We start from the raw sequence: 26,999 nt of genomic DNA on the forward strand, positions 1-26,999 counted from the left end.
AGAGTACTCTTCCAGTGGAGTCACACAGGATGCACTTAATTCCCCCTGCAATGAGTTGTGACAACATGTATGAAATATTGCCAACCAGGGAAGCTCATTAAAAACTCCACACCCAGGGTTTTTATTGTGGGCTGGTCACGTAAACAGCCTCTGTCTGGCGTGCACCAAAACTCCAGACTCCTAGAGGGAAAGCAAGTGTTCAACATAAACCATAGTGTTTTCACAAACAGTGTAGGCACAGTAAGCCACTGTTATCAGTTCTGGGAATGGTGGGAACCCTCCCAAAATCCAGGTTTCCAAATGCCAGCCAAGGGCCAATCTTGTAAGCAGGCCTTTCCAACACATTCTGGCCTACTGTGTTAACTCTTTTCTGCACAATAACCCACGTGGACTTAATTTTTTGTATGGTGTGAGGTGGGGGGTGAGGGGGCTCCAACTTCATTCTTTTGCATGTGAATATCCAGTTGTCTCAGCACCATTTCTTGAAAAGACCATCTTTCCTCCCTTTGGTTTTCTTGGCACCACTGTTGAAAATTGACAAAATGTAATGGTTTATTTCTGAACTCTCAATTCTATTTTATTTATCTAAATGCCCAGCCTATGCCTGTATGACACAGTCAATTGTTATAGCTTTGTAATAAGTTTTGAAATTGGGAATCGTGAATCCTCCAACTTTGGTCTTCTTTTTTAAGATTGCATTAGCTATCATGGGTCCCTTGAATTTCCAAATGAATGTTAGGATAAGCTTGTCAATTTCTGCAGAGAATCCAGGTGGAATTTTGATAAAGATTGTGTTCAATCTGTAGATCAGTTTTGAGAGTATTCCCATCTTAACAATGTTAAGCCTTCTGATCCATGAACATAGCATTTCTTTCAATTTATTTAGGTCTTTAATTTCTTTCAACATGTTTTGTAGTTTTCAAAGTATATGTTTTACACTTCTTTTGTTAAATTTATTAAGTATTTTACTCTTTTTGATGCTATTTTTGTATTGAGATAACATTGGTTTATAACATTATATAAATATCAGGTATACATCGTTATATTTTGACTTCTGTATAGACTGCATCATGTTCACCACCAAAAGTCTGGTTGCCATCCATTACCAAACAAATGTGCTCCTTTACCCTTTTGGCCCTCCCCCCACCCCCCTTGCCCTCTGGTAACCACAATTCTGTTCTCTGTATCTATGTGTTTGTTTGTTTGATGCTTTAAATGGAATTGTTTTCTTAATTTCATTTTCAGATCATTGATTGCTACCATTTAGAAATACAGTTGATTTTTTTTTCCCTGAGGAAGATTCACCCTGAGCTAACATCTGTGCCAGTCTTCCTCTACTTTGTATGTGGGTTGCCACCACAGCATGGCCACCACCGAGTGATGTAGGTCAGCACCCAGGAACTGAACTCAGGCCGCCAAAGCAATGTGCACTGAACTTAACCCCTAGGCCATGGGGCTGGCTCCAAAAATACAATTCATGTTTGTATATTGATCTTATATCATGCAGCTTTACTGAACTCATTTCTTCTAATTGTTTTTTGGTGAATTCCTTATATGCAAGATTATGTCATCTGCAAATAGAGATAGTTTTATTTCTTCCTTTCCACTCTGGATGACTTTGTTTCTTGCTTAATAGCCCTGGGTAGAACCTCCAGTACAATGCTGAATAGAAGTAGCAAGAGTGAACATCTTTGTCTTTTTCTGCTCTTAGGAGGCAAAACTTTCAGTCTTTAACCATTCATTGTGATGTCAGCTGTAGGTTTTTTGTAAATGCCCTGTATAAGATTGAGGAAGCTCCCCTCTGTTCTTAGTTTGTTAAGTGTTTTTATTGTGAAAGGATGTTAGATTTTATTAAATGTTTTTTCTGCATCTATTAGGATGATGTGGTTTTTATCCTTTATTCTATTGATAATGGTTTATTACATTAATTGATGTCCAAATACTAAAACAACCTTGAATTCCTGGAATGAATCCTACTTCATCATGGTGCACAGTCCTTTTTATATGGTGCTAAATTTTGTTTGCTAGTATTTTGTTGAGGATTTTTGCACCTGTGTTCATAAGGGATATTGATCTGTAGTTTTCTTGTGACGTCTTTGTCTGATTTTGGTATAAGAGTAACACTGGCCTCATAGACTGAGTTGGTAAGTTCCTTCCTCTTTTCTTTTTTGGAGGAATTTGTGAAGAACTGATTCTAATTCTTTAAATGTTTGGTAGAATTAACCAGTAAAGCCAACTGTGCCTGGCCTTTTCTTATTGGGAAGTTTTGTAATTGCTAATTTGAGCTCTTTGTTATAGGTTTATTCAGATTTTGTGTTGCTTCTTGAGTCAGTTTGAATAATTTGTGTCTTTCTAGGAATTTGTCCATTTCATCTAAGTTATGTCATTTGTTGACATATGGCCACTGATGGTATGACCTTAGAATTCTTTTTATTTCTTTAAGGTCAGAAGTGATGTCTCCTCTCTCTATCCTGATTTTAATATACTAAATCTTTCCTCTTTTTTTTGTTTTTTTTCCCTTGGTCCGTCTAGCTAAAGATTTCTCAGTTTTGTTGATCTTTATTTTCAGAGACACAAATTTTAGTTTGATTGGTTTTCTCTATTGTTTTTCTATTCTCTATTTTATTTCTGTCTCCTCTAATCTTTATTATTTTTTTCCTTCTCCTTCCTTTCAGTTTAGTTTGCTCCTTTTCTCATTGTCTTAAGGTGGAAGGTTTAGTTACTGATTTGAGATCTTTTGTAATACAAGCGTTAAATTTGTCTTTAAGCTCTGTTTCAGCTGCATCCCATAAGTTTTGGTATGTTGTGTTTTCATTTTCATTTATCTGAGTGTTTTCTAATTTTCCTTGTGATTTCTTTCTTAACCCACTGGTTATTTAGGGGTATGTTGTCTAATTTCCACGTTTGTAAATTTCACAAATTTCCTTCTGTTACTGATTTCTAATTTAATTTCATTGTAGTCAGAGAACATACTTTGTCTGGTTTCAATTCTTTTCAATTGATTAAGAGAGCGACAAACTAAGCTGTAGAGAGCTAGACATTTAACAGAGATAACCAGGGAAAGAGATAGCAAAGAAGCTCCCAGGTCATCAGTATTTTTATGGCTCTTCTTATGTATCACTATTGCTTTCTAAAAGGATTTTACCAGTTTACATTGCTGCTAGCTACTCATGAGTCTACTAACTTCATTGTAACCACTTTATCTTGGGTGTTACATTTAATATGTGGTTTATAATTCTGCAGAGTATGTTTATTATTCATTGTGCTATAAAATACTTTACAGAGGAACAGAAATAAATTTGGGGAGGGGTTAAACAACAGAAATTTATTTCTTGTTGTTCTGGAGGCTGGGAACTCAAAGATCAAGGTCTGAAGTTTTGGTTTCTGGTGAAGTTGCTTTTCTTGAATTGCAGACAGCTGCCTTCTCTCTGTAACCTCACACAGTGGAGAAAGAGAAAGAGTGTGTACATGTATGAGCAAGCAAACTCTGGTCTCTCTTCCTCTTTTTTTATTGGGGTAACATTGCTTTATAACATTATATAAATTTCAGGTGTACATCATTATATTTCAACTTCTGTATACATCACGTTCACCCTCCCCACTGGTAGTCACCAGTCTGTTCTCTGTGTCTGTGTTTGTTGTTGTTTGTTCATTTGTTTTTATCTTCTACATCTGAGTGGAATCATATGATATTTGTCTTTCTCCGTCTGACTTATTTTGCTTAGCCTAATACCCTCAAAGTCCATCCATGTTGTTGCATATGGCAAGATTTCATCTTTTTTATGGCTCAGTAGTATTCTGTTGTGTATTATATATACCACATCTCCTTTATCCATTCATCTATCCATGGGCAGTTAGATTATTTTCAAGTCTTGACTATTGTAAATAATGCTGCAGTGGACATGGAAGTACATATATCTTTTCCAATTAGTGTTTTTATGTTCTCTGCATAAATAGCTGGATCATATGGTAGTTCTATTTTTAATTTTTGGAGGCATCTTCATACTGTTTTCCATAGTGGCTGCACCAATTTCCATTCCCACCAGTAGTGTACAAGGGTTCCCTTTTTTCCACATCCTTTCCAACACTTGTTATTTCTTTTCTTATTAATTATAGCCATTCTGATGGGTGTGGGGTGATATCTTGTTGTAGTTTTGATTTGCATTTCCCTAATTAGTAATGTTAAACAACTTTTCATGTGCCTGTTGAGCATCTGTATGTCTTCTTTGGAAAAATGTCTGTTCAGATCCTTCACCCATTTTTTAATTGGGTTGTTTGTTTTACTGTTGAGTTGTATGAGTTCTTTATATATTTTGGATATTAACCCCTTATTGGATATATGATTTGCAAATATCTTCTCCCAGTTGGTAGGTTGTCTTTTCATTTTGTTGATGGTTTTCTTTGCTGTGCAGAAGCTTTTTAGTTTGATTTAGTCCCATTTGTTTATTTTTGCTTTTGTTTCCTTGGCTGAGTAGACATATCCAAAAAGGTACTGCTAAGACTGATGTCAAAGAGCATACTGCCTATGTTTTCTAGGAGTTTTATTGTATTGCTGGTAAATTTCTCCCTTTAGGTCTGTTAACAGTTGCTTTATATATTTTGGTGCTCCTATGTTAGGTGCATGTATATTAATAAATGTTATGTCTTCTTGATGGATTGTCCCCTTTATCATTATATCTTTGTTTCTTGTTAACTTTTTTGGCTTGAAGTCTTTTTTGTCTGTTATAACTGTAGCTACACCCACTTTCTTCTGGTTGCCATTTGCTTGGAGTATCATGTTCCATCCCTTCACTTTGATCCTATGTTTTGTCTTCAGAGCTGAGATGGGTCTCCTGGAGGCAGAATATTGTTGGGTCTGTTTTTTAATCCATCCATCCACTCTGTGTCTTTTGATTGTTGAATTCAACCCATTAACATTTAATTACTGATAGGAGGGCTTAATACTGCCATTTTATCTTTTGTTTTCTGGTTGCTCTATACTTCCATTGTTTCTTTTTTCTTGTGTTTCTGTGAATTCCATTTGCTGGTTTTCTGTGATGTTTTTCTGAGTTTCCTCTTTTTTATGTTTTGTGACTCTGCTCTGAATTTTTATTTTGTGGTTACCATGAGGTCTGTATAAAAGGTCTTGTAGATAAGATAGTCCTTTTTCTGCTGATAGCATCTAATCTTCGTTTGCCTATGCAGGTTCTGTCCTTTCCTCTTCCTTTTCTATATTTTTGCTGTCACAAATTATCCCTTTTTGTATTGTGAGTTTGTTACCAAATCAAAGTGGTTATAGTTATTTTTAATGCTTTCTTTCTCTTTAACTTTAATGTTATAATTATGTGTTTACTAACCTATTCTGATATAGAGTTGCAGTTTTCGGATTATGTCTATTTATCTCCTTGCTCAAAGCTTTGTATACCTTTTCCTTTTTGTTTCAGGTAGGAGGGCTCCTTTCAACATTTCTTATAGGGCAGGTCTAGTGGTGATGAACTCCTTCAGCTTTTGTTTGTCTGGGAAAGCCTTTATTTCTCCTTCATATCTGAAAGATAACTTTGTGTTATAGAGTATTCTTGGCTGACAGTTTTTTGTTTCAACATTTTGAATATATCTTTTCACTCTCTCCTGGCCTGTAGAGTTTCTGCTGAGAAATTTGATGATAGATTAATGGGGTTCCCTTCTAAGTTATTTTTTTTTCCTAGCTGCCTTTGATATTTTTTCCTGGTCATTGACTTTTGATAGTTTTATTATGATGTGTTTTGAGGATCTTTTTATGTTGAGATAATTGGGTATTCTGTTAGTTTCATGGACTTGCATATCCAGTTCCTTCCCCCAGTTTGGGAGGTTCTCAGCTATTGTTTCTTTAAATAAACTCTCCGTTCCCTTCTCTGTTTCTTCTCCTTCTGGGATACCCATTATCCTTATCTTGCCCTTTCTAATGGAGTTGGATAATTCTTGTAGAATTCCTACATTTTTTAAAAATCTTAGTTCTCTCTCCTCTTCTACCTTCATGATTTTTAGGTTTCTAGCTTCAAGCTTGCTAATTTTCTCTTCTATATGATCTGCTCTGTTTCCAGTGCTTTCTAATGTATTCTTCATCTCATTTATTGAGTTCTTCAGCTCCAGAATTTCTGTTTGGTTCTTTTTTAGAGTTTCAATCTCTTGGATAAAGTATTCCTTCTGTTCATTGATTTTATTCCTGAGCTCATTGAACTGCCTTTGTGAGTTTTCTTGTAGCTCATTGAGTTTCTTCATGACCGCTATTTTGAATTCTTTGTCAGTTAGATCACAATCTTCCATGAGTTCATGGTTGGTTTCTGAAGAGCTGTTATTTTCTTTTTTGTGATACTGTGTTACCAGGGCTTTTTATGGTTTTTGCTGAGTTATTCTTCTGCTGACTCATTTGTTGTAGCAAACACTTTTCTTCTTAAGTATAGCTTTGTTTGTTTTGATTCAAACTTTTCAACCAATTGAAGATTAGAGGCCTTTCTGTTGTTTTTCAGTAGGTGGCGCTATAGCACTCACTAGTTTTTGGTTTCTCTTACCTGAGCTGCCTCTGGCTATATTTGAGGATCTGCAAAGTCCACCCTCCACCTCCTCTATTTGGAGTGTCACAGTACTCTCATCTTTGCCACCTGTGCCTCTGGAGGTCACTGATGCCTTGCTGTTGCTGGTTCATTGCAGTCACTGGCTTCATTGCCAGGGGCACAGGGATGGCTGACACCTCTGCTGCATCTGAAATCACCTAGGTTGGAAGCTCTGCTGCTGTGGTGGGAGGAACAGGAGAGTAAGGAGGGAGCCGGGTTTGTGGGGCACCATCTCTGCTGTTGCCTGTCACCTTGTGACCCAGGCACTGCTGCAGTTGGGGTATCAGAGTCATGTGCATGCCTCTGCTGCTGCTACTAGGCTCTAAGCTGTGGCCAGGGGCCTGGGATCATGGGGCTCTGCCTCTGTTGCTGCTGTGCTCCTCATGACTGCAGGTGCCACCACAGCCGACTGGCCAGAGTCAATGTGTGCCTCTGCTGCTGCTCACTTGGTTCTCTGGGTCTGGGGGTGGCTGGCTCAACTGTCACAGCCAGGGGTCCAGAGTCTTAGGCCCCACCTCTGCCGTTCTCCTATTTCACCTCCTCTCTGTGCTCCATTCTACCCACCTTCGTATGTACTGATATGTGGATCTCTCTGATGTCCTGGTATTTTGGGCAATGTAGCCTTTGTTAGGTTATGGGTGTTTTATGCACTGTATATTGAAGGGGAGAGACAAAGGGATCTTCTCATGCCACCATAATGATGACTCAAGATGACTTTTGATGTATGTCTTTTCTTCTGCTTTTCTCCCAAGTCACCTGGAACTTCTTTGACTCCAAAGAATGGGTCCTTTACTAGTACATATGGTCAACATCCATCTAAAGATAGTCGTCAGGGTCAATGGCAACGCCGAAGAAGGCTGGATGGAGCACTGAACAGAGTCCCAGTTGGGTTTTATCAAAAAGTATGGAAAGTTTTGCAGAAGGTGAGTATAACACATTGTAGATTTCTGTTTTCCCCCCTGAAATCTTCAGTCTTCTTGGCTGAGACATGACATGTCTGTGACATCACTGCAATTATATCAAAGTCATATGCCCATATGGACAAAACCTAGAAGGAAACATAAAAATGTAACAGTTGATTTATTTTGACATTATTGATAATTTTGTCTCTTTCCATTATTGTTGCTATGGTTTTGTTTATAAATTAGATTTCAAAAATCATCACTTCTCTGCTTTTGGCCATAGTTGGACATTGTGGGACATTGTGATACATTTTCTGCTAATCAAATGAATTTGGTGATAAAAGGCTTGCTTTCTTTGTAGCTATTGTAGAGTAGAAATGTTATTTGTAACGATGTGATCTTAATAACAAAATATCACTATGGTAAAACAACTGTGGCATCTGGGGAGTTGGTGTAAGAAGCTGTTACCTATGTTCTTCTTGGCTAAAAACTACTAAATAAATACAGGCATAATGATGCTCATAGTCCAAACACTCCATTAGTGTGACTAATTTTTGTTTTTTCTTCAAAGGCCTAGTTTGCCAAAGACAGTTAAGGGGACATCACACCATTATGATTGTAACAGATTTAGAGGGCCAAGAAGACCATTGTACTCATTCATAGGTCTCATTCAGAATCTCTTAAGTGCCGCTTTTGCTTTATTGCCCTTGGCAAGGACCTGAAGAATGCTTCATCCAGGACCTCAAAACCTCTAGTTATGTTTCTCCCTTTAGCACACTGATATTCTTCCAGGGACAGAATCAGGTGGTCTTTTGGAAAAGTGAAAGTTGATTCCTCAGACTGTAAGCTCTGGTGATCTTTCTTCCAAAGAATACTAAAAACTTGCTTTCCTTCTATCTAACTTCAAATGCATAATGGTGACGGTTATGTATTTTATCTCTCCAGTTACACCTGGATTGTGGCACTTCAATTTCACAGACATGTAGTAGGTGATGTTCTACCCCAGATACCATGGAAAATATCTTTTCCTGTCATCAAGGAGTTTAATCTATAGTTATCTCCTTAAATAGCAGCTATAATGCAAGGCCAAAACGTATTGTGATAAAGGTGAAAAACCACAAGGCTCTGAGAATATAAGAGAAGGAACATTTAAATCTGACTGGGAAGATTGGGTATTTTGTGGCAAAATCAAAACCTGGACTTGGAATCCTAATGTAGGAGGAAAAGCAAATGCCGTCTGTTTTTTATTCCATTCCTTTCAGAGTATGAATGTAACATAACCACTTTACACATATGTTTGAAGGCTAGTGATTCTCTGTACAAAGACTGTTATTTGGTATATGGAACGTGGGCTAGAAGTGTCTGGTAGAGTCAATAAACCTGTTGGATTGGAATCTTTATCTGTGGTTTAATATATAATGTTTTGATTTATTTACAATCTAAAATGGTAAGTCATTAATTCGCATTGTATTTTAATAACTGAGTGGATGGTGAGAAGGAAGATACAATATCATTCATTCATTTGGTATTTCTTGAGCATCTGCTGTGCGCTAGACAATGTCCTAAGTGTTCACAGTGATACAGCAAAGAACAAAACAGACAACAATCTCTGTCCTTATGGAACTTAAACATTCTACTAGAGAGAGACAAACAATAAATAATAAACATAATAAGTAAGTAAATTGTATATAATGTTAAAAGATGACAAGTACTATAGAAAAAGTAGAGTGGGGTGAGGGGATCAGGAGTGCTGATAGGGGATGCTTAACTAGAAAATGTAGTAACCATGCATGTTTGATAAATGCATATCTTGAGTTTTTTCTTCAGCCTAAAAACCTTTCCGAAAGCCTGTAGTCATGCATCACTTAATGACGGGGATAGGTTCTGAGAACTGTGTCACTAAGCAATTTCATCACTGTGTGAACATCATAGAGTGTACTTACACGAACCTAGATAGTATAACCTACTACACACCTAGGCTCTATGGTTCTAATCTTATGGGACCACCGTCGTATATGCGGTCCGTTGTTGACCAAAACATCATTATGCGGTGTATGACTTGTATTTGTGGTGGTGCTATGACTTAGCGTGGTATAATCCTGGGTAGTCTCTGAATCTTTGGGGCTATCCCAGAAGGTAGACCTTCTCTATCCCTTCCACTGCCCTAAGTAGAGAATGAACCTTGGACCTCCTGTAGTCCCACCCTCCTTCTTGCCACATAGTAATCACAACCCCTTGGCAAGGACACCTGGGCTGCAGGGCCTTTCACTGGCCTGTGATTACTCAGCATCTACCCTGTGAAGCACACTTAGAAATACTAAATGTCTCCTTACACCTTCCGAGTTGTCAGCATATCCTTAGTGACATGTTTTTTCTGTTTTGCAGTGTCATGGACTTTCTGTGGAAGGTTTTGTGCTTCCTTCTTCAACTACTAGAGAGGTAAGATTCTGTGTTTTTCATAGTTATGCGATTGATAGCTTGTCTGGCTAAAGTATTTCAGTGATCACTTTTCAAAATAACAAATCTGTACTTTCACAAATCAACTGAACATGAAATGCACTTGAAGAAAGGAGAGACTGTTTTTTTAAAAAATAGAATGGAAATATTAGACAGTAATTATGTATCACCTTAATTATATAGGGACAGCTTCTTTTAATGGTTGATTAAGTTAGGCTGGTTTATGTGAGTGTTGTCAGAGTTGGACAGGGCAGACAAGATAGAAATCTAAGAATGAATGACTTCTCCTGTCCCTGTCCTTCTCATCCCCACCTTTCGTTTTTTTGTTTTTTTGGTTTTTTTTGAGGAAGATTAGTCCTCAGCTAACTACTGCCAGTCCTCCTCTTTTTGTTGAGGAAGCCTGGCCCTGAGCTTACATCCGTGCCCATCTTCCTCTACTTTATATGTGGGATGCCTACCACAGCGTGGTGTGCCAAGCGGTGCCATGTCCGCACCCGGGATCCGAACCAGCGAACCCCGGGCCGCTGAGAAGGGGAACGTGCGAACTTAACCGCTGCGCCACCGGGCCGCCCCCCCCCCCACCTTTCTTTAGTAGGACGCTTGTAGACTATTAGATCATAAACCAGTTGTCCTTAGCTCTAACTATATGTCAGAGTAACCTGAGCTCCCATGTGCAATTTAGTGGATTAGAACCTCCAGAGATGGGGCCTGAGCATCTGTACTTTAAACAAAAAATCCTTAGAATGATTCTGATTTATAACCATGATTGAAAAACATTGTCATGAATGACAGATATAGATTATCAAGCACTTTTGTATTTCGCCTTTTACCCAATCACACAGAAATTATAAAGAAATATCTTTTTTACAAAATCAGCAAAGGAGCTAGAATTAGCAAGCTAGGAATAGTAAGCTTGGACAGAAAATTCTCAAAAATGCTGGAGTTGTCGCAGATAATGGTGGCTGGAGGGGCAGATTCGGAAAGCTAATCCCATGCTTCAGGCCTTCACTCTTGCCTACAGGCCTTTTCTCTAACAAAGAACATTGTGTCCTCTATTTGTCTTTTCTCTGCCTTTAAGCAAGATTGAAATTCTAGTAGAATTAATAGTAATATATATCTGAATGGTACATTTAAGAGTCCTCAAGGCACCTTCACACATTCTTTAATTTGGTCTTCAACACAACTATGTGAAATAGCTAAGGAATGGATTGTAGTTCCTGATTTAACAGATAAGGAAACATATTTAGAGGGGTGAATTGTCCAAGGTCATAGAACTAGTAACTGACAAAGACAGTACTTGAACCCAGCTCTTCAGACTCCAAATCTACATTGCTGCCCTAAAGTATATAGTCAATACAATTTTACCAAAAATTATTCCTCAATCCCCTTTACCCTAAAATAATTTTATATTTTTTCATGCCCATTTTAATCTAAACAGTATATAAATGTTTTAAATAATTCTAATCATCATGTATATACAATTTTTTTTTAAAGATTTTATTTTTTCCTTTTTCTCCCCAAAGCCCCCCGGTACATAGTTGTGTATTCTTCGTTGTGGGTCCTTCTAGTTGTGGCATGTGGGACGCTGCCTCATCGTGGTCTGATGAGCAGTGCCATGTCCGCGCCCAGGATTCGAACTAACGAAACACTGGGCCGCCTGCTGCAGAGCGCGCGAACTTAACCACTCGGCCACGGGGCCAGCCCCCCATGTATATACAATTTTAAGTTCTACTTACATCTTTCCTTTATCCACAGTCATCATATTTATTCTTTTAAGTGACTCTATAAAAACTCATGAAGTTGCTGTACCATGATATGCCATTAATTTACACAACCATTCCCATGTCTAAGTTATTTCTAGTTTTACACTTGCGACTAATACTACTATAAACATTCTTGCACATAAGGCTTTTTTCCTGTCTTGAATTATTTCTTTAGGATGAACTTCCAGAAATAGGATTAAGGTTAGAAGGCATTGACACTTTTATGACTCTTGTTATACATTGCCAGATTGCCTTTGAAAAAGACTGAACCAATTTGCTCACTGAATTACTTTAAAGGAGACCATAGAAACACTCTTGGCTACCGCATTTTTCTGCCTTTCAGAATAGGTGATTGATGTCTCTTGGATGATGGGCTCTTAGGATGTGATTTTCTTTTTCTCTATCACAGATGACTCCAGGCGAGATTAAATTCTCTGTTCATGTGGAGTCGGTTCTGAATCGTGTACCTCAGCCAGAGTACCGCCAGCTTCTGGTTGAAGCCATCCTTGTACTCACCATGATGGCAGATATTGAAATTCATAGTATCGGAAGCATCATTGCTGTGGAAAAAATAGTGCACATTGCCAATGACTTGTTCGTTCAAGAACAGGTAGGCAAACCTGTTGTTTTCTCACAGGGGATCTGACACTAACCTGACTGCATTCAGAGCTCTTCATGAAGCCAAGATCACTTTCTTCTGCCTTCTTCCTCATAGCTCTTTTCTGGGCCCCCTTTGTAGTAGCTGTGAGCTGTGTTTGCAAAAGAAGTAGGCTGCGGGATGAACTCTGTCCTTCAGTATGTAAATTGTCGTTGTGTTAGATGAAAAAGTTGCCTAGAACTCAGGGGGCTTTTATGCTTTTCATCATATTTCAAACTTCTTATCACACTACTTTTTGTAGCAATAAAGACTTAATGAAAGACTATTGGGTAACATATCCTTTCTGGACTATTAGGGGAAAGAGAAGTTTTGGTTTGTTTTGTTTTGCTTTTGCTTTTGTTACTTAGCTATAGGAAAATATTAAAGTGAAACTTTTAATTCCACATTTTTAAATTTTCTTAATAAATCATCTTCCAGGAAATTAACCACATTTAAAAAATACAAACTATTTATTGAAAGCTTTCCAAATGTTTACTAGATTAAGGGTAGGGACACATAAGATGAAGGACATGCACCGTTGTCAAGCAGAAAGTCTCTAAAACATGTAATAGGTGTTTCATTCCATTAGGCACTGAGGGGGACTGCAAAAGAAATTAAAAGCATCCTGGATTTTCTAAGACAGTCCTAATTCCTAATTTTAAATTTTCAGGATTGCTGTTAGTCCTTGTATCAGAAAATGTGATCCCTTTCAGGCATAGACTCTAACTTGGAAAGCTAATGGTCCACTTGAATTAAGTCAACTTAGAAAGAAATAACGATCAAATACAAAATAAAATAATACACGCTGAAATCAGTAGCACTAGAAAGATTCAGACCAAAGTCGCTCTAGGTTGATTTGTAAGTATTAACATTTGACTCTTAACAGGCACGACTCATTTAATTATTATATTTGACTTTCAAATATTCTAAATGATTAAACTTTAAAAATAATTTAATATGATTTGGGGATCTAGTGAAAAATGCATGTATAGAAACTCATATTCACTGTTTTGTGTATAGCTCCGATCCCTTCCTAGCTAAATAGCCTAAGATCCAACTAGCTGGTGATGGGGAGAAGGCTCTGAGTTATCCTAATCAGGACTTCAATTAGTAGGATTAGTAATTTTTCCTTTCCCCTGTGTTCCCCCACCCTTGAATACCAAACAGAAAACCCTCGGTGCAGATGATATCATGTTGGCAAAGGATCCTGCGTCTGGCATCTGTACTCTCCTGTATGACAGTGCACCCAGTGGCAGATTTGGCACCATGACCTACCTCTCCAAGGCAGCCGCCACCTACGTTCAGGAGTTCCTGCCCCACAGCATCTGTGCCATGCAATGAGGCCTTTGGGCCCTGGCTGCTGGGAGCTTTTTGACAGCTTGTTCCTGCCTTGGTTGATTGTGCATGGAACTGAAATGCAATGACCTGATCACTCCCACCCTGCCCCTTTCCATCCCATCTCTCTCAAGACGAGCGAACTTTTCTGATAAACTAACTGCTTTGGAAGAAGTGAACCCTTGCCTGGAGGCATATGCTCACCCAGGCACTTCATCGTGGGCCTTAATTCTCTCATGGCTCATAAAAGTTTGCATGTGTTTTTATTCTCTAGATCTGTTACCAACTTAGTTTTCTAACTCCTGTTTGGGGAGCAGGTATTAATAATAACTTATTCCTAAAGTTTGGTTTTTCTTATGTGTGGTTTCATTGTGTGACTGAGTGGTGGGTGCTTTGGGACATTATTTTAAGTGAGTAAACCCTAAATTGTTGGATTTTATGCTGCTATAAATTGGAAATATTTTATTCTAAGTGCCTTTTCTTAGAAGAGAGTACTGGATCCTGGTTCCCTTCTTTACTCACATGTTGCCTCACACTGAGTGATGAACTCCTTTCTGTGTAAAATTATTGTCTCTGCTTTTGCCTTCTCTGTATCTGCACACGTAATTCCTACTCTCCCTTTGGTGAAATATCGAAAAATGCAAGTGCAGTGTGTATATTTAAGTATTTAACACTTGAAATCACATTTTATGAAGATGGCTACTGCTCAGAGATGTGTTTGTAGCAGAAAATGCAGAATAATCCAGAGAAATGGAGCCAGGAGCCCAATTCCAGAGAAGGGGGAAGAAGAGAAGATGCCTAGGTAGTGTCTTACAGCGAGGAAGCAGAGGGGGAGTCAGGTGGGTTAGCGCCCTGAAGAGCACTTTGTGCACCCTCTCCTTGCCTCTGAAGAGCAGGCCAACACACAATACAGGGAATAATTGAAGCCTCCATCTTTGTCAGACAGGAACCCAGCAGTCTGCTCTATAGCTACTTTACTGAGCACTCCTTCCTTGTGCTCACCTGGTCTCTGTCTCACTCACCTATTCACTTTCTACAGCATCCAACCACCCCCCGCCAACTCCCTGCCCTCCCATCTATTCTTAAACTCTCTCACTTACATTTTCACTTCCTGATTCTAGTGTTCATATCTATGTATATCTTGGTATCTGTGGGCATATATCTGTTTCTTGTAAACACCTGCATTTGTGTGTGTATCTAAGCATACATGGGATTTTTCTGAATGTAAGTACTTTGATATGTTTGTATATCTAGCTGTATCTACATTTGACAGACTGAGTAGGTAAATATGAGTGTTCTGGGGTGGGGGGTGGCAGGGAGGTGAGTGTGGCACAAACATTCAGTCCATAGCACTTTTCTTCTCCTGATTTGTGTATAAAGACTCTATTAATTTCCCTGTTTGCACTTAGATAACTTCCTGCTTCAATCACCTCCTTTCCCTCAAATTTTTCTCCAAGAATGGGGATCGGGCTGGTGGACTCCCTAGACAATTCTTACAGGGCCAGTGACAATCTTATGAGGTCATGTGAGTAAGTGAGCATAGTAGAGTGATAGGAAACAGACACTGGAAACGAAGAGAGGATGGTCAGCCTTTTCAATATCTCTCTTAGAGCAAATGAAAACACACAGTAAGTAGCTTTCTGATTTTCTGGTCACTTATAAAGATAATTTACAACCTGTCCTGAAACTGTTTGTCTTTTCACTGGCTGCAAGTTTACCCCAACCACAGGGAGTGCCACAGGGGAAAGCCACCACTCCCTTCCATGCAAATTTGCATAAAATGACACTGATGGCTGCATTTCTCTGGGTTTACTAAGTTGTCAATCACTATGCTTCCCATACAATGCTATTTCACTTTTAAAGCAACTTTTTAGAAAACTTAATTCATATTTTGTTCATTTTAAGCATGTGATACTAAAAGACATGTTGGACTTTTTTTAAAAGCACTTATGTTTTGAAAATAGAATAAAAAATTAGAATTTCCAATTAAATCATGTCTGGTGCCACTGAGTAAAACTTTGTGTTTTTGTGATTGGAGTTTATTTCATGGCTGTTTTACATACTCCAGTTATACAGTACAGTCGAAGCTCATTAATTGGGTCAAAGTAGAACAATATTAATATATAAATCATATATTATACATTATATAATGTTATATAATATATGTAAAGAAATGCAGTTTCCTCATTCAAATACATACCTGCTCAAACTAGGTTCACTAAATTCAAACAGGCTTGTTGACATCTTTAGGGAAGCTGTTCTAATGAATGAGTAAGACTGAGTTTTACTCAGCATTGCAGTTGTGTGCAAATGGTGCTTCTGCACTACTGGAGGATACTTAACAACAGTTTGTTCTCCAAAGTATTATAAATATTTGGCAGGATCCTGCTTATACTACTCATTAGCCTTTTGTGTAACAAGAGTTTATCCAGCAAGGATGAACAGTCTCTACAGCCCCATCCTGGTTAATTAGGTTTTACTGCATTCTGGGAATTTTATGCAGCTGGTGAGGCAAAAGATGTTTTTCTCAGCCACAGCTCAAAAAACCTCTACCATCCCTTTTTGCACTTACCAAATACCTAGTACCTGTACTAATGCAGTGGAGATAGATACAGTGTTTTTCACATTTAGTCTTCATTTCCTAGTGAACTTGAGTGGCCTTTGGTCTTGGTTTGCCCAGGACAGTCCCCATTTTTGCCTGTTGTCCTGGCATAATTATTAATACCACTCTCTATCATTCTCCAAAGTGTCCCAGTTTGGGTGATATAGTTGCCCTATATTTAGCAGAAATCTGATTTCTTTTAAGGCTAGGCCTGAAAGCCAAGGACCTGTTCTCAAACCACTAGCTGCACTCTTGCAATAGTGATGTGGGAGTGAGGATAACAGTGGGGGGAGATTTTCCCCCAAATTAAGGAATATTTGGCATAATAGCTCTTAAAACAAATAATCAATATTTGAGTGCTTACTAAATGCCAGACATTGTTGTACAGGCACTTGGCATAGACCATCTTATTCTATCTTCACAATCATCAAGTGATATAGATACTGTTGTCATCCCCATCTTACAGATGAGGGAACTGAGGCACTGAGTATTTAAGCAAATTGTTCAAGACCACAGCTAGTAAGTGGTAGAGTTGGAATTTGAGCCCAAGCAGTCTATCTGGAGTTCCCATTCTCGACAATGACATTCTCCAAGGAAAAGACATTAGGCAGTGGTGTGAAGATAAGGACCAGTCTGTTCAGTACAGGTGAGGCTCTGACTTCAAGTCCTCTGACTGCAAATCTAGTGCTTTGGGAAGGGCTTTCTTCCCAACTTCAGTGGGGATTAAGCATGTGGAAAATTGAGGTTAGGGATCTGTAGCATAGTTTGTCACATGTAACATGTCCTGTTAATCATGAACAAGGATCCAGCCTCCCTGGGGGATTTGCTTCAGGAATATGCTGGCAATTTCAGAGCCTCTTGCAACAATTTATCTTTCTCCACAGTTGAATCATCTTGCCACATTGCGTGCCAAATTAGGCTACTGTTTCCAGTTTAGAAGCAATGCTCATGTGTTGAAGTGTTCAGCTACCTGTTGCTAGATCTAAGAGAACACATAGAACAATCCATTTTCACATCATCTAATTTGGAGTCCAGATTTTAGGGTGTCAGTGGCCAGTTTTATCCTGCTCTCTTCCTTCCACTGCCTATCCATGAAAGCCCAGGACAAGTCCCTTTACCTCCTTATGTTGCCAACCCGTCACAATCTTGCCTTCCGGTCAATTCCTACAGGCCCATAGACTCTTTCTCCTCTGTCTATAAACTTGTGCATTTCTCTCTTATCCTAAAAAACATTCCTGGGCTCTCACATCCCCCCAGGCTGATATACTAGCTCCTTCCTTTCACAATCAAATTACTTCAAAAAGGAAGCTACACCTGACAGTGATGGCTTCACTCTTTAACCCCGTGCAATCTGGCTTCCTCCTCTACCTTTTATTTTTTCATAGAACGCCAGGAAGCTCCTAATGGCAAAAAGGGGTCTTTGACCCTTTTGCAAAACATGACATTGTTACTACCTCTCCCTTCTTGTAACCTTCTCATCCCTCCATTTCTGTGAAACTGTACTATACTTGTTCTCACTCAACTATTCCTTTTTTTGTCTTCTTTCTGGCATTTTTTCTCCTCCTAACCCCCACAAACAGACATTCTAAAAAAATTACACTCTTTTTCCTAGCTCAGAAATTCTCACCGTGGTATGGGGCAGGTTTTAAAAAGTGACATGAGGGGCCAGATCGGTGGTATAGTGGTTAAGTTTGCACACTCCACTTGGGTGGCCCGGGGTTCACAGGTTCAGATTCCAGGCACGGACCTACACACTGCTCATCAAGCCACGCTGTGGCGGCATCCCACATACAAAATAGAGGAAGACCGGCACAGATGTTAGCTCAAGGACAATCTTCCTCAAGCCAAAAGAGGAAGATTGGCAATGGATGTTAGCTCAGAGCCAATCTTCCTCACCCCCAACAAAAAAAGTGATGTGATCTGATTTACATTTTTTTTAGAAGCTCACTCTGGCGGCTGCAAAAAGAATGAATTGCAGGTCAGCAAGAGTGGAAGTAGAGACCAGTCAGATATTAAAGAAAGTCCTGCTGAGAGATGACAGGACCAAGACTGGAGTGGTGGTGGTGTGGAGGGAGAGAAGTAGATGTATTTATGCCTTAGAGGTGGAACCCATGGAAATTGCTGATGGACTGGATTTGGGCGTGAAGGAATATAAATAATTCTTTCTGGCTTAAGCAACTGGATAGATGTAGGTATTTTTACTGAGCTATGAAAGATGGGGAAGGGACAGAAAAGACTTGGATGGGGAAATCAGGAGTTTGGTTTGAAAATGTTAAGTTAGACATGACTATTAGACATCCCAGTGGAGAAAGCCGTGTTCCCTTGTCTATCTCAGCCACTCTTATGACTTTAGCTATCTCTTCTTTGTGGGGGGGGGGGGGGGGGAGGGGGAATGGGTTAAGCACTTGCTTAACCCATTGATTTATGAAACTCAACACTTTTAACACTTTTAAAATCAGACTCATGTCCATTCTGCTTTACCCTATGAGTTCCTCCTGCTCATTTCCCTCTTCCTTATAGTGATACTGCTAGCCTTCTCTTCACCCAGACTTTAAATTTAAGAATTTTCAGTGACTCTCTTCCATCTCCCTCTCTCTCACCAATATTCAAGTACTAAGGGAGTCCTATGGGACGGACCCTGTGCAGTGTTTCTCCCTCTCTGTTCCCACTGACCCTGCCCTAGTTTATCACCATTGCTTCTTATCTGGCCCATTGCAGCACCCTCACTGCCTCTAACCTGTCAATAGGTAATCTTTCCTACACATCACTGCTGTAGATCTTTTTTAAAAAGATTTCTGTTTGATTATCTCCCCATTTCCCACAGGATGAAGTCTGTTCTCTTTAGCCTGGCATTCAAAACCCTTCATGATCTGGCCCCTTCAGCTAAACCAGACTAGAAATGTTCTCCTTTTTGTTTTTTTTTTCCTAAAGATTTTATTTTTTCTTTTTCTACCCAAAGCGCCCAAAGCCCGGTACCTAGCTGTATGGTTTTTGGGGGGATTTTTTTTTTAAATATTTTATTTTTTCCTTTTTCTCCCCAAAGCCCCCCGGTACATAGTTGTACATTCTTCGTTGTGGGTCCTTCTAGTTGTGGCATGTGGGACGCTGCCTCAGCGTGGTTTGATGAGCAGTGCCATGTCGGCGCCCAGGATTCAAACCAACGAAACACTGGGCCGCCTGCAGCGGAGCGCGCGAACTTAACCACTCGGCCACGGGGCCAGCCCCAGCTGTATGTTTTTTTAGTTGTGGATCCTTGTAGCTGTGGCATATGGGACGCTGCCCTAGCATGGCTTGATGAGCGGTGCCATGTGCGTGGCGCGCCCAGGGTCCGAACCTGCAAAACCCCGGGCCGCCAAAGCGGAGCGTGCGAACCCACACGGGCCGGCCCCTCCTTTTTGTTTTTGCTTATCCTGTTGATTCTAGTCAGCGTGCCCTCCTCTGGCTCCCATCTTCACCAAGTAAACTCCTGTCCATCCAGTAGGACCCTCTCAAATGCCACCAAGTAAGAATCCTAGTTGCCATTTACTAAGTACTGGTTATTAAGTACTTAATGCTTATTTATCCAGTAATCTAAGCGTCCTACATTCATTATCTGACTCTGCATTGCATATAGTTTCTTGTGTATTAGTTTCATCTCTACAAGAATGCAAATTCCCTGAGAGCAGAGATCAGGTTGTAATTCTTCTTGAGGATTGACTCCTCAGCTGTGCTGTACACTAGTTAATGTCGGATAAATGTTTGATAAATGACTGAATAATTGCAGAGCTTTGAACTAGTTGCTATGGGAAGATATAAAAGAAGCATAAGAGCTTACATTCTAGTTAAAGAACACATCATAGGGGAAAAAAAATTTCCAGAATACTGTTGAGGGAATACTAAATGGAAGATTGAACAAGGTTAGATTTAACACAAAGTCATCCTGGAGGAATCGAGGGAATATTCAAAGGCTTTAGTGTCAGGCAGAACTGGTTTTGAGTTCCTACTTTTCTGCTTGTTAAGTGTGTGATTTTGAACAGTTATTTTCTCTCTCTAAACTGCATCTGTAAAATGGGTATATTACAACCTCCTTCATAGGACTTGTAAGAATGAAATGAGATAATATATCCAAGTGCATATCACAATGCTCAATAAATGTTTAAAGAGTAAAAAGCAAGCGAGATTTTAAAGAAGGTTAAGGATATTGGATTGTCTGAGGGGTGTTAGTAGGTCTGTCCAAGTTGATGTGAGAGGTGGGGGCTTGCGCATTGGCCAGCTTGCATCAGATCATAGAGGCTGCAGGAGCCTGGAAATACTGATGGTAATTCTAAAACTGTTTCAGGCACACTAAACGTAAAATATTTCCCTGACCCTTGTATAGCTGCAGAAGTAAAAGGAGGGAGAGAAGAGGAGCTGCAATGTCCAAATATCGCTGAAAGTATCTGCTTACACCCGTACACCACATGAATTTTCAAGGAGTAATCTGACATCATTGCTTCATTGGAATCTGCCAAGCAATTTCCAGCGTACCAGCCAGGCTCTTGGGAAAGTGCTATCAGCTTTGCCAGAGTAAATTATTGAGATTGGTAATTCTTATATGGACTTGGATAATTAACGATGAAAAGCAGTTAGCTAAACTTGCGGTGCAGAATTTACTGTGTAAACTTTTCAAAACGTTTGTACCATCAATTAGTCCCCCACCCAAAAGCCCATCTGACGTAGCTAAGTGGTGCCGGGCTCTTGTTGGCTACATTGTATCCGTCTTTAAATAGTTATGTGGGCGTATTTGCAGATTGAAACAATTCATAAGGAGTTAAGGCTGCCTCTTTTTTTTTTTTTTTTTTTTTTAGCGCTAAAACTCAAATTCGCGGCTAATTAGCCCCAGTTCTTCCGCTACTCAAACCCCTTGAAACTACATCTCCCAGCATGCTCTGAAGCTGGTCTGACCTGATCTCAAATGGTCCCGTAGGGCAACAAGGATGGTTAGTTTTGACCGTGCTTATTTGTGCTGTAAAATATCGATCGTAATTGGCAGCTCTTTGGGCATTTATATCTGCCGACCTCGCGTTTTTGAACTGTGGTCACTAAATGAAGGGATTCTGACCTGGGAAGGCCCATGCATTCCTCCAGTTGGATGGAGAGTGGGGACAGTGTCTCCGGCGATCTCAAGAATAGGAGGGAATGTTGACCAGGGAGCACCGCTGCGGCCGATCAGAGGAGCAGGAACCGGAGCTCGGGCTGAGTCCAAAAAAAGCCGGATCCGGACGGTGGCTCCGGCACGGCTGGAAGTGGAAGATGGAGGAGCCGGAGGAACCGGCAGACAGTGGGCAGTCGCTGCCCCCGGTTTACATCTACAGTCCCGAGTATGTCAGCATATGCGACTCCCTGGCCAAAGTCCCCAAACGGGTAAGAGAGGTTGGGATGAAAGACCGTGGGCTTTTGGGGTGGGGGTGGGGGTGGGGGCCGGTGGACCGGAGGGCGTTAGGAAGCGGAGAGGATACTGGGCTGGGGGAAATCTTCAGCAGAAACTGGGTCAGCTCTCCCAGGTGATGGAGGAAGTGTTCCCTTATAGTTTCTGAGAGCGCAGCATTTATCAGCGGGGTGTCCAACGGACGGGGGGAGGGGGAGGGGTGCGGGGGAGGGAATGGCACTGAGGGGCTGGTGTCTTTATGGCAAGGGATCTCTGAAGTCGTGGAGAAGAAGCTGAAGGAGAAAAGTGTTCCATGACCTCCGTAAGGCCCGGTAGCGTTCGCTTTAGCGATTTAGATACTTTGTATCTATATTGTCTAAAGTGCATTGTAACTGTTAAGTAAAAAGAAGGGAGGGGAGCTAAAAGTTAGTTCCTTTGTTCAGGATGATGAAGTCGACGGGATTTCTCTGAATAAAACATTTGAGAGACTATTTTCTGCCTCTTTTTTCTTTTTTGCTGACGTTTTTAGGCCAGTATGGTACATTCTTTGATTGAAGCATATGCACTGCATAAGCAAATGAGGTAAGCTGTCCTGTCTTTTGTGAACAGAGCCCTGAACCTAGGTGTTCATAGCCTTAATATCCTGCTTCACAGTGGGGTTGATAACGGAGAGAATGGTCCTCTTTTTAAAGCTTTTTGTAATTCACCGTGTTTGTAATCTGCCTGTAACCTAGAAAAAGCTCTTGAAGAATTAAGAAAACTTGAAAAAAATACGTGAGGCAGTTCAGATCCATTAGAAACAGAACTTTATCTCTGGGAGAGAAAGTATCCTAGGGAGGTGCTTTGTGGAGATTTTGAGGTGAGTACGTTTGGGTACTAAAACCTGTCTGATAGAAAAAAAGGTGTTCAGCTGGGAGGTGTTCTGGTTTGGGTTTTTTTTTTTCTAAGCCAGATCTGAGAGTGTGGGTTCAACTTAAGACTTTCAGACACCCCATCCCCACCAGCAACCTTTAATGAGTGAGCCTGGAGACAAGTCAAGACCAAAGCCAACTCCTAGGAGGAGGCCAGAACTCAGCACGGAACTACGTGCTTCTTTAGAAAAATGAACTTGCCATTTGTCATTATAAGGGTAAATATTATGACCTGCCACTTGTAGTAATATTGATGACATTTTCTGGCCAAATAAGTGAGTGTCTGTCCATGCCAGCTAGTGTGGTATGTATGCTTTGTTTATCTCCCAGAAGGTAATGGAATAGGTGTTCACATTTTATACTTGTTATTAACAAAATCATTTAGTGAGTACCTTCTTTACGAATGTTTTTCAGCCATTTTTTGACCTATATATTTGGTACACATAAAAACTACATGGCTTCCATTAAAGTTATTTAACCTTTCAAAAATTACTTTAAGACAAACAAGAAATCAAGGCAAAGCAAAACTGTGCAGTGTCCTTCCAGTTAAGTAGGGAGGCTCCCCGTAAGTATTTGTTAAATCAGAGGAAGGCTGCTAGAGAGGGGAGCTCTTGGGGCTGGGAAACATGGTCCAGGAAACTGTGAAATCTTTATTTGAATGGGCAGATTTGTCACTTCTGAGGGTGTAGATGTGTTTTCCTGAAGAAGAAGCAAGAGTCCTTGGATTTTGGCTATGTATATTTAATTTTTGAGGCTGGACCATAGGATTCTTCTGGCCTGCTTGGTGATTGTAGTAGCCTCTATCGTCAAATTAATTCACAAGAAGCTCATTTCCGTGTTCCCATTCAGCAAACATAAAAAAAACAGTACTGCCTCCCTGTGGCCTAGGTCATTGCTCTCCCAACTTGAATGTGCGTACATATGAATCACCCTCTGAAGATACAAATTCGGATTCAGTAGGTCTGAGGTGAGGCTGAAGTTCTGCCTAACGAGCTCCCAGGTGATGCTGCTGCTGGTCCAGAGACTGCCCTTTGAGTGGTGAGGGCTCAAGAGCAGTAGTGGCAGTGGCGGAGTCAGGAAGAGGAAATGGGGACTAGGCAGCTAGAGGTTAGAGGTGCTGAGTCCAGTTGGCAGCTTAGTGCCCTGTAGTCTCTCAGTCACTCCTGGTTGTCATTTCTTGTGAGGAGGTGCTTGAGCACCTCTGAGTGAAGCCCAGTTCCAACCTGTTCGCCCCTTCTCTACTTCCTCTCCAAGGCAGATGCTCGGGGCCAAGTATAGAAACTTTTATGTTTTGGGTTGCCTATGTTTTTATCCTTTAATCTTAATAATAATGATAGTTATCCATAAAGCATTTTCACGTATGTTATCATTTAGTCTTCATGTAAGTTCCATGAGATCTTCCTACTGTACACATGAGGAAACTGAACTACAGAACAGGCAACTTACCTGAGGTTGTAGAACTGGGAAGTGCAGAGTTAGGACAGGAACCCAGTTCTCTGACTCCAAATTCAAAATTCATGACAATACAACTACCCATTAAAGTAAAAATATAGCTGAGAGGATTATATGGCCCACTTAGGAACTGATTCAAATGAAAATGTCTCTGCCTACTGGTTTGTCATGAAAGTTGTAACTCACAGGGTAAAGTTTGTCCAATACCTGATTATTTAACTTAAATATGATTAGTCACTTTTTTTTTTTACCTACCTATAAATGCAAGGGAAAAATCTATCCTCTCACCCCTTATTAACGTGAGGAAGTGAAGACTATAGTGCCGTGGAGGGACAGAACATGTTCCTTCAGCCCTCTGGAACCAGAAGCTGGAGTTGTATTTTCTGCTCAGACTACTGGCTCCTGCTTCCAGCTTCTGGCATGCTCTGGGTCTGACTCACTCACCTCTCTTTGTTCTCTGTTATTATTAGGATAGTTAAGCCCAAAGTGGCCTCCATGGAGGAAATGGCCACCTTCCACACCGATGCCTATCTGCAGCATCTCCAGAAAGTCAGCCAAGAAGGAGATGACGATCATCCAGACTCCATAGAATATGGGCTAGGTAAAGTCACTACCGGGCGACGATGGGAGATAAAACTCCATCTATAGGTCGGAACTGCTTCATCTTTTATAACTCCCAAGATGGTCTCTAATACTTTTTAATTAAGAACTAAGTGTTAACCACAATCTTAATCTCTTAGTTTAGCCACGTGTATCTCACTTAACAAGCAAACCACATGAGTTGAGCAAAACTGAGTGATGGATCAGATGAAGGAAAACCTTTCAGTTGCTTAGGCCCTAATAGCAGTGCCCAGGTCAGGTCTGACTGTATGTGTACTCATTTAACTGTCTTGTGACCTTATATTTTAACTTGAGTACAGATTTATGTTCTGGCTAAGTTTTCTACCTTATTTCTCACTAAATAGCTGCATTTTTAAAAACTAAGCAGTTAATAGGATAGTCTAGAGAAAGAGCACGGTTTAGTAGAACATGGGACTGGGTGGGGGCCGGGGGGTGTCAAGAGACCTGGGTCCCAGGCCTGGCTCTGTGTGACCACAGATAAGACCTATAGCCTCTCAGGGCTCGATTTCTCCATCTGTAAGATATGACTAGTTAATCTTGAAAGTTTAGCCTTTCTAGCTCTAACACGTTAAAAGATCCTTTCCCCAACATTGGAGATGTTTATCTTTCATTTGGAGCTGTTGTTAGCACAGTTGCTTTTTGGTAGGAAATGTTGTCACACCTCAACCTATTCCTCCTAAGAGTTCTGGACCCAATTCCAATGTGTGGAGGGGGGTTTCCCCTCATACCATGAAGTAGTGTTCAGGACACCAGCTGAGTGTCCTACAATTCAACTCAATTCTGACACTATCTACCTGGAGAGAGCACCAAATTCCACAGGTAGGGGCCTCAGCCCCACAAGAGCGCTCTCCACTTCAGATGCCAGTTGCAAGCCCAGGTTGTTACCTGTGCTTCTGACTGACTGGCTACAAATTGGATGTTCCAACAATCCCCTCCAACTTAGGATGACAATTTCAAATCCCGATTGTTATCTGTACTCCTGACCAACAGGCTGTAAATCAAAAGTTCCCATGACCCCCTTCTTGGGTTCAATTAATTTGCTAGAGTGGCTCACAGAACTCAGGAAACCCATTTACTCCCTAGATTACTGGTTAATTATAAAAGGATCTAATTCAGGAACAGCCAGATGAAAGAGATGCATATGGGAAGGGACGTGGAGCTTCGATGCCCTCACTAGGCCTGCCACTCTCTCCAAATCTCCATGTGTTCACCTTCTCCGAAGCTCTCAGAACCCTGTCTTTCTGAGTTTTTTTGTTTGTTTTTATTTTGAGGAAGATTAGCCCTGAGCTAACTGCTGCCAATCCTCCTCTTTTCGCTGAGGAAGACTGGCCCTGAGCTAACATCCGTGCCCATCTTCCTCTACTTTATATGTGGGACGCCTGCCACAGCATGGCTTCCCAAGCGGTGCCATGTATGTACCCAGGATCCAAACCAGCAAAGCCCAGGCCGCCAAAGTGGAACGTGGGCACTTAACCGCTGCACCACCGGGCTGGCGCCCCTTCTGAGTTTTTATGGAGGCTTCATTACATTGGCATGATTGATTAAATCATTAGCCATTGGTGATTGAGCTCAATCTCCAGCTCCTCTCCCCTCACAGGAGGTCAGGGGGTGGGACTGAAAGTTCCAATCCTCTAATCACATGAGGGACTCTACTGGCAACCACTCCCCTACCCCAAGCCCCCCACCACCTTACGTGGGGTCCACAAGTCACCTGATTAACAAAACAAAGACACTTTTATCATTCTCATCACTGAGGAAATTCCAAGAGTTTTAGGAGCTCTCCCAAAAATGGGATGAAGACCAAATATGTATTTTTTATTATAAATCACAATATTACACCTCTTCTTTCTCCAATTCATCTTTTAACAAGCTCTTCCACTGTTTCCCTGAAGGTTATGACTGCCCAGCCACTGAAGGGATATTTGACTATGCAGCAGCTGTAGGAGGGGCTACAATCACAGCTGCCCAATGCCTGATTGATGGAATGTGCAAAGTAGCGATTAACTGGTCCGGAGGGTGGCATCATGCAAAGAAGTAAGAAAATGACCTTTCTGCTTTCTGCCTCTTTCCTTGAGTCAGTTTCTCAGTTATGTAAACTCTTATGCTTATTGTATTGGCATTTATTGAGAGATTTGTGTATGCGTGCGTGTGTGTGTGTGTGTGTGTGTGTGTGTGTGTGTGTATTCTGAAGAGATAGAAGTGAAATAGGAGAAGGTAACGTAATATGGTGGAAGCGCATAATTGAAAGTCGGGACACCTGGGCTCTACGCCTAGCTTTCCTGCAAACTTGGCTAACTGACTTGTGCAGATTAACCTCTCTAGGCCTCAGTTTCTTCTTCAGGAAAATGGGCAGGGCAAAGGATA

The 26,999-nt window shown here is 40.6% G+C and overlaps 2 protein-coding genes across 8 annotated transcripts in view; both read left to right on the forward strand.

The window, feature by feature from the left end:
* The window catches only part of PHKA1 (phosphorylase kinase regulatory subunit alpha 1), a 108,949-nt gene extending 94,944 nt beyond the window's left edge, over positions 1-14,005 (forward strand). For all 4 annotated transcript variants that reach the window (XM_046673067.1, XM_046673068.1, XM_046673069.1 and 1 more), the window contains 4 exons: positions 7,322-7,492; positions 9,857-9,910; positions 12,101-12,301; positions 13,496-14,005. In XM_046673067.1, the coding sequence (XP_046529023.1) occupies positions 7,322-7,492; positions 9,857-9,910; positions 12,101-12,301; positions 13,496-13,669 (600 nt within the window). In that variant the 3' untranslated portion in view covers positions 13,670-14,005. The remainder of the gene's footprint in view (positions 1-7,321; positions 7,493-9,856; positions 9,911-12,100; positions 12,302-13,495) is intronic.
* Positions 14,006-21,147: 7,142 nt separating this feature from the next.
* HDAC8 (histone deacetylase 8) overlaps positions 21,148-26,999 on the forward strand; it is a 199,785-nt gene continuing 193,933 nt past the window's right edge. Inside the window, exons 1-4 of one of the 4 annotated variants that reach the window (XM_046674168.1) lie at positions 21,148-21,647; positions 22,181-22,233; positions 24,485-24,615; positions 26,528-26,669. In XM_046674168.1, the coding sequence (XP_046530124.1) occupies positions 21,423-21,647; positions 22,181-22,233; positions 24,485-24,615; positions 26,528-26,669 (551 nt within the window). In that variant the 5' untranslated portion in view covers positions 21,148-21,422. The remainder of the gene's footprint in view (positions 21,648-22,180; positions 22,234-24,484; positions 24,616-26,527; positions 26,670-26,999) is intronic. The other 3 variants (XM_046674170.1, XM_046674169.1, XM_046674171.1) reach the window with 3 other exon arrangements.

Source organism: Equus quagga, chromosome 10 (assembly GCF_021613505.1).
Source record: "Equus quagga isolate Etosha38 chromosome 10, UCLA_HA_Equagga_1.0, whole genome shotgun sequence".
In the NCBI taxonomy this organism is placed as follows: Eukaryota; Metazoa; Chordata; class Mammalia; order Perissodactyla; family Equidae; genus Equus; species Equus quagga.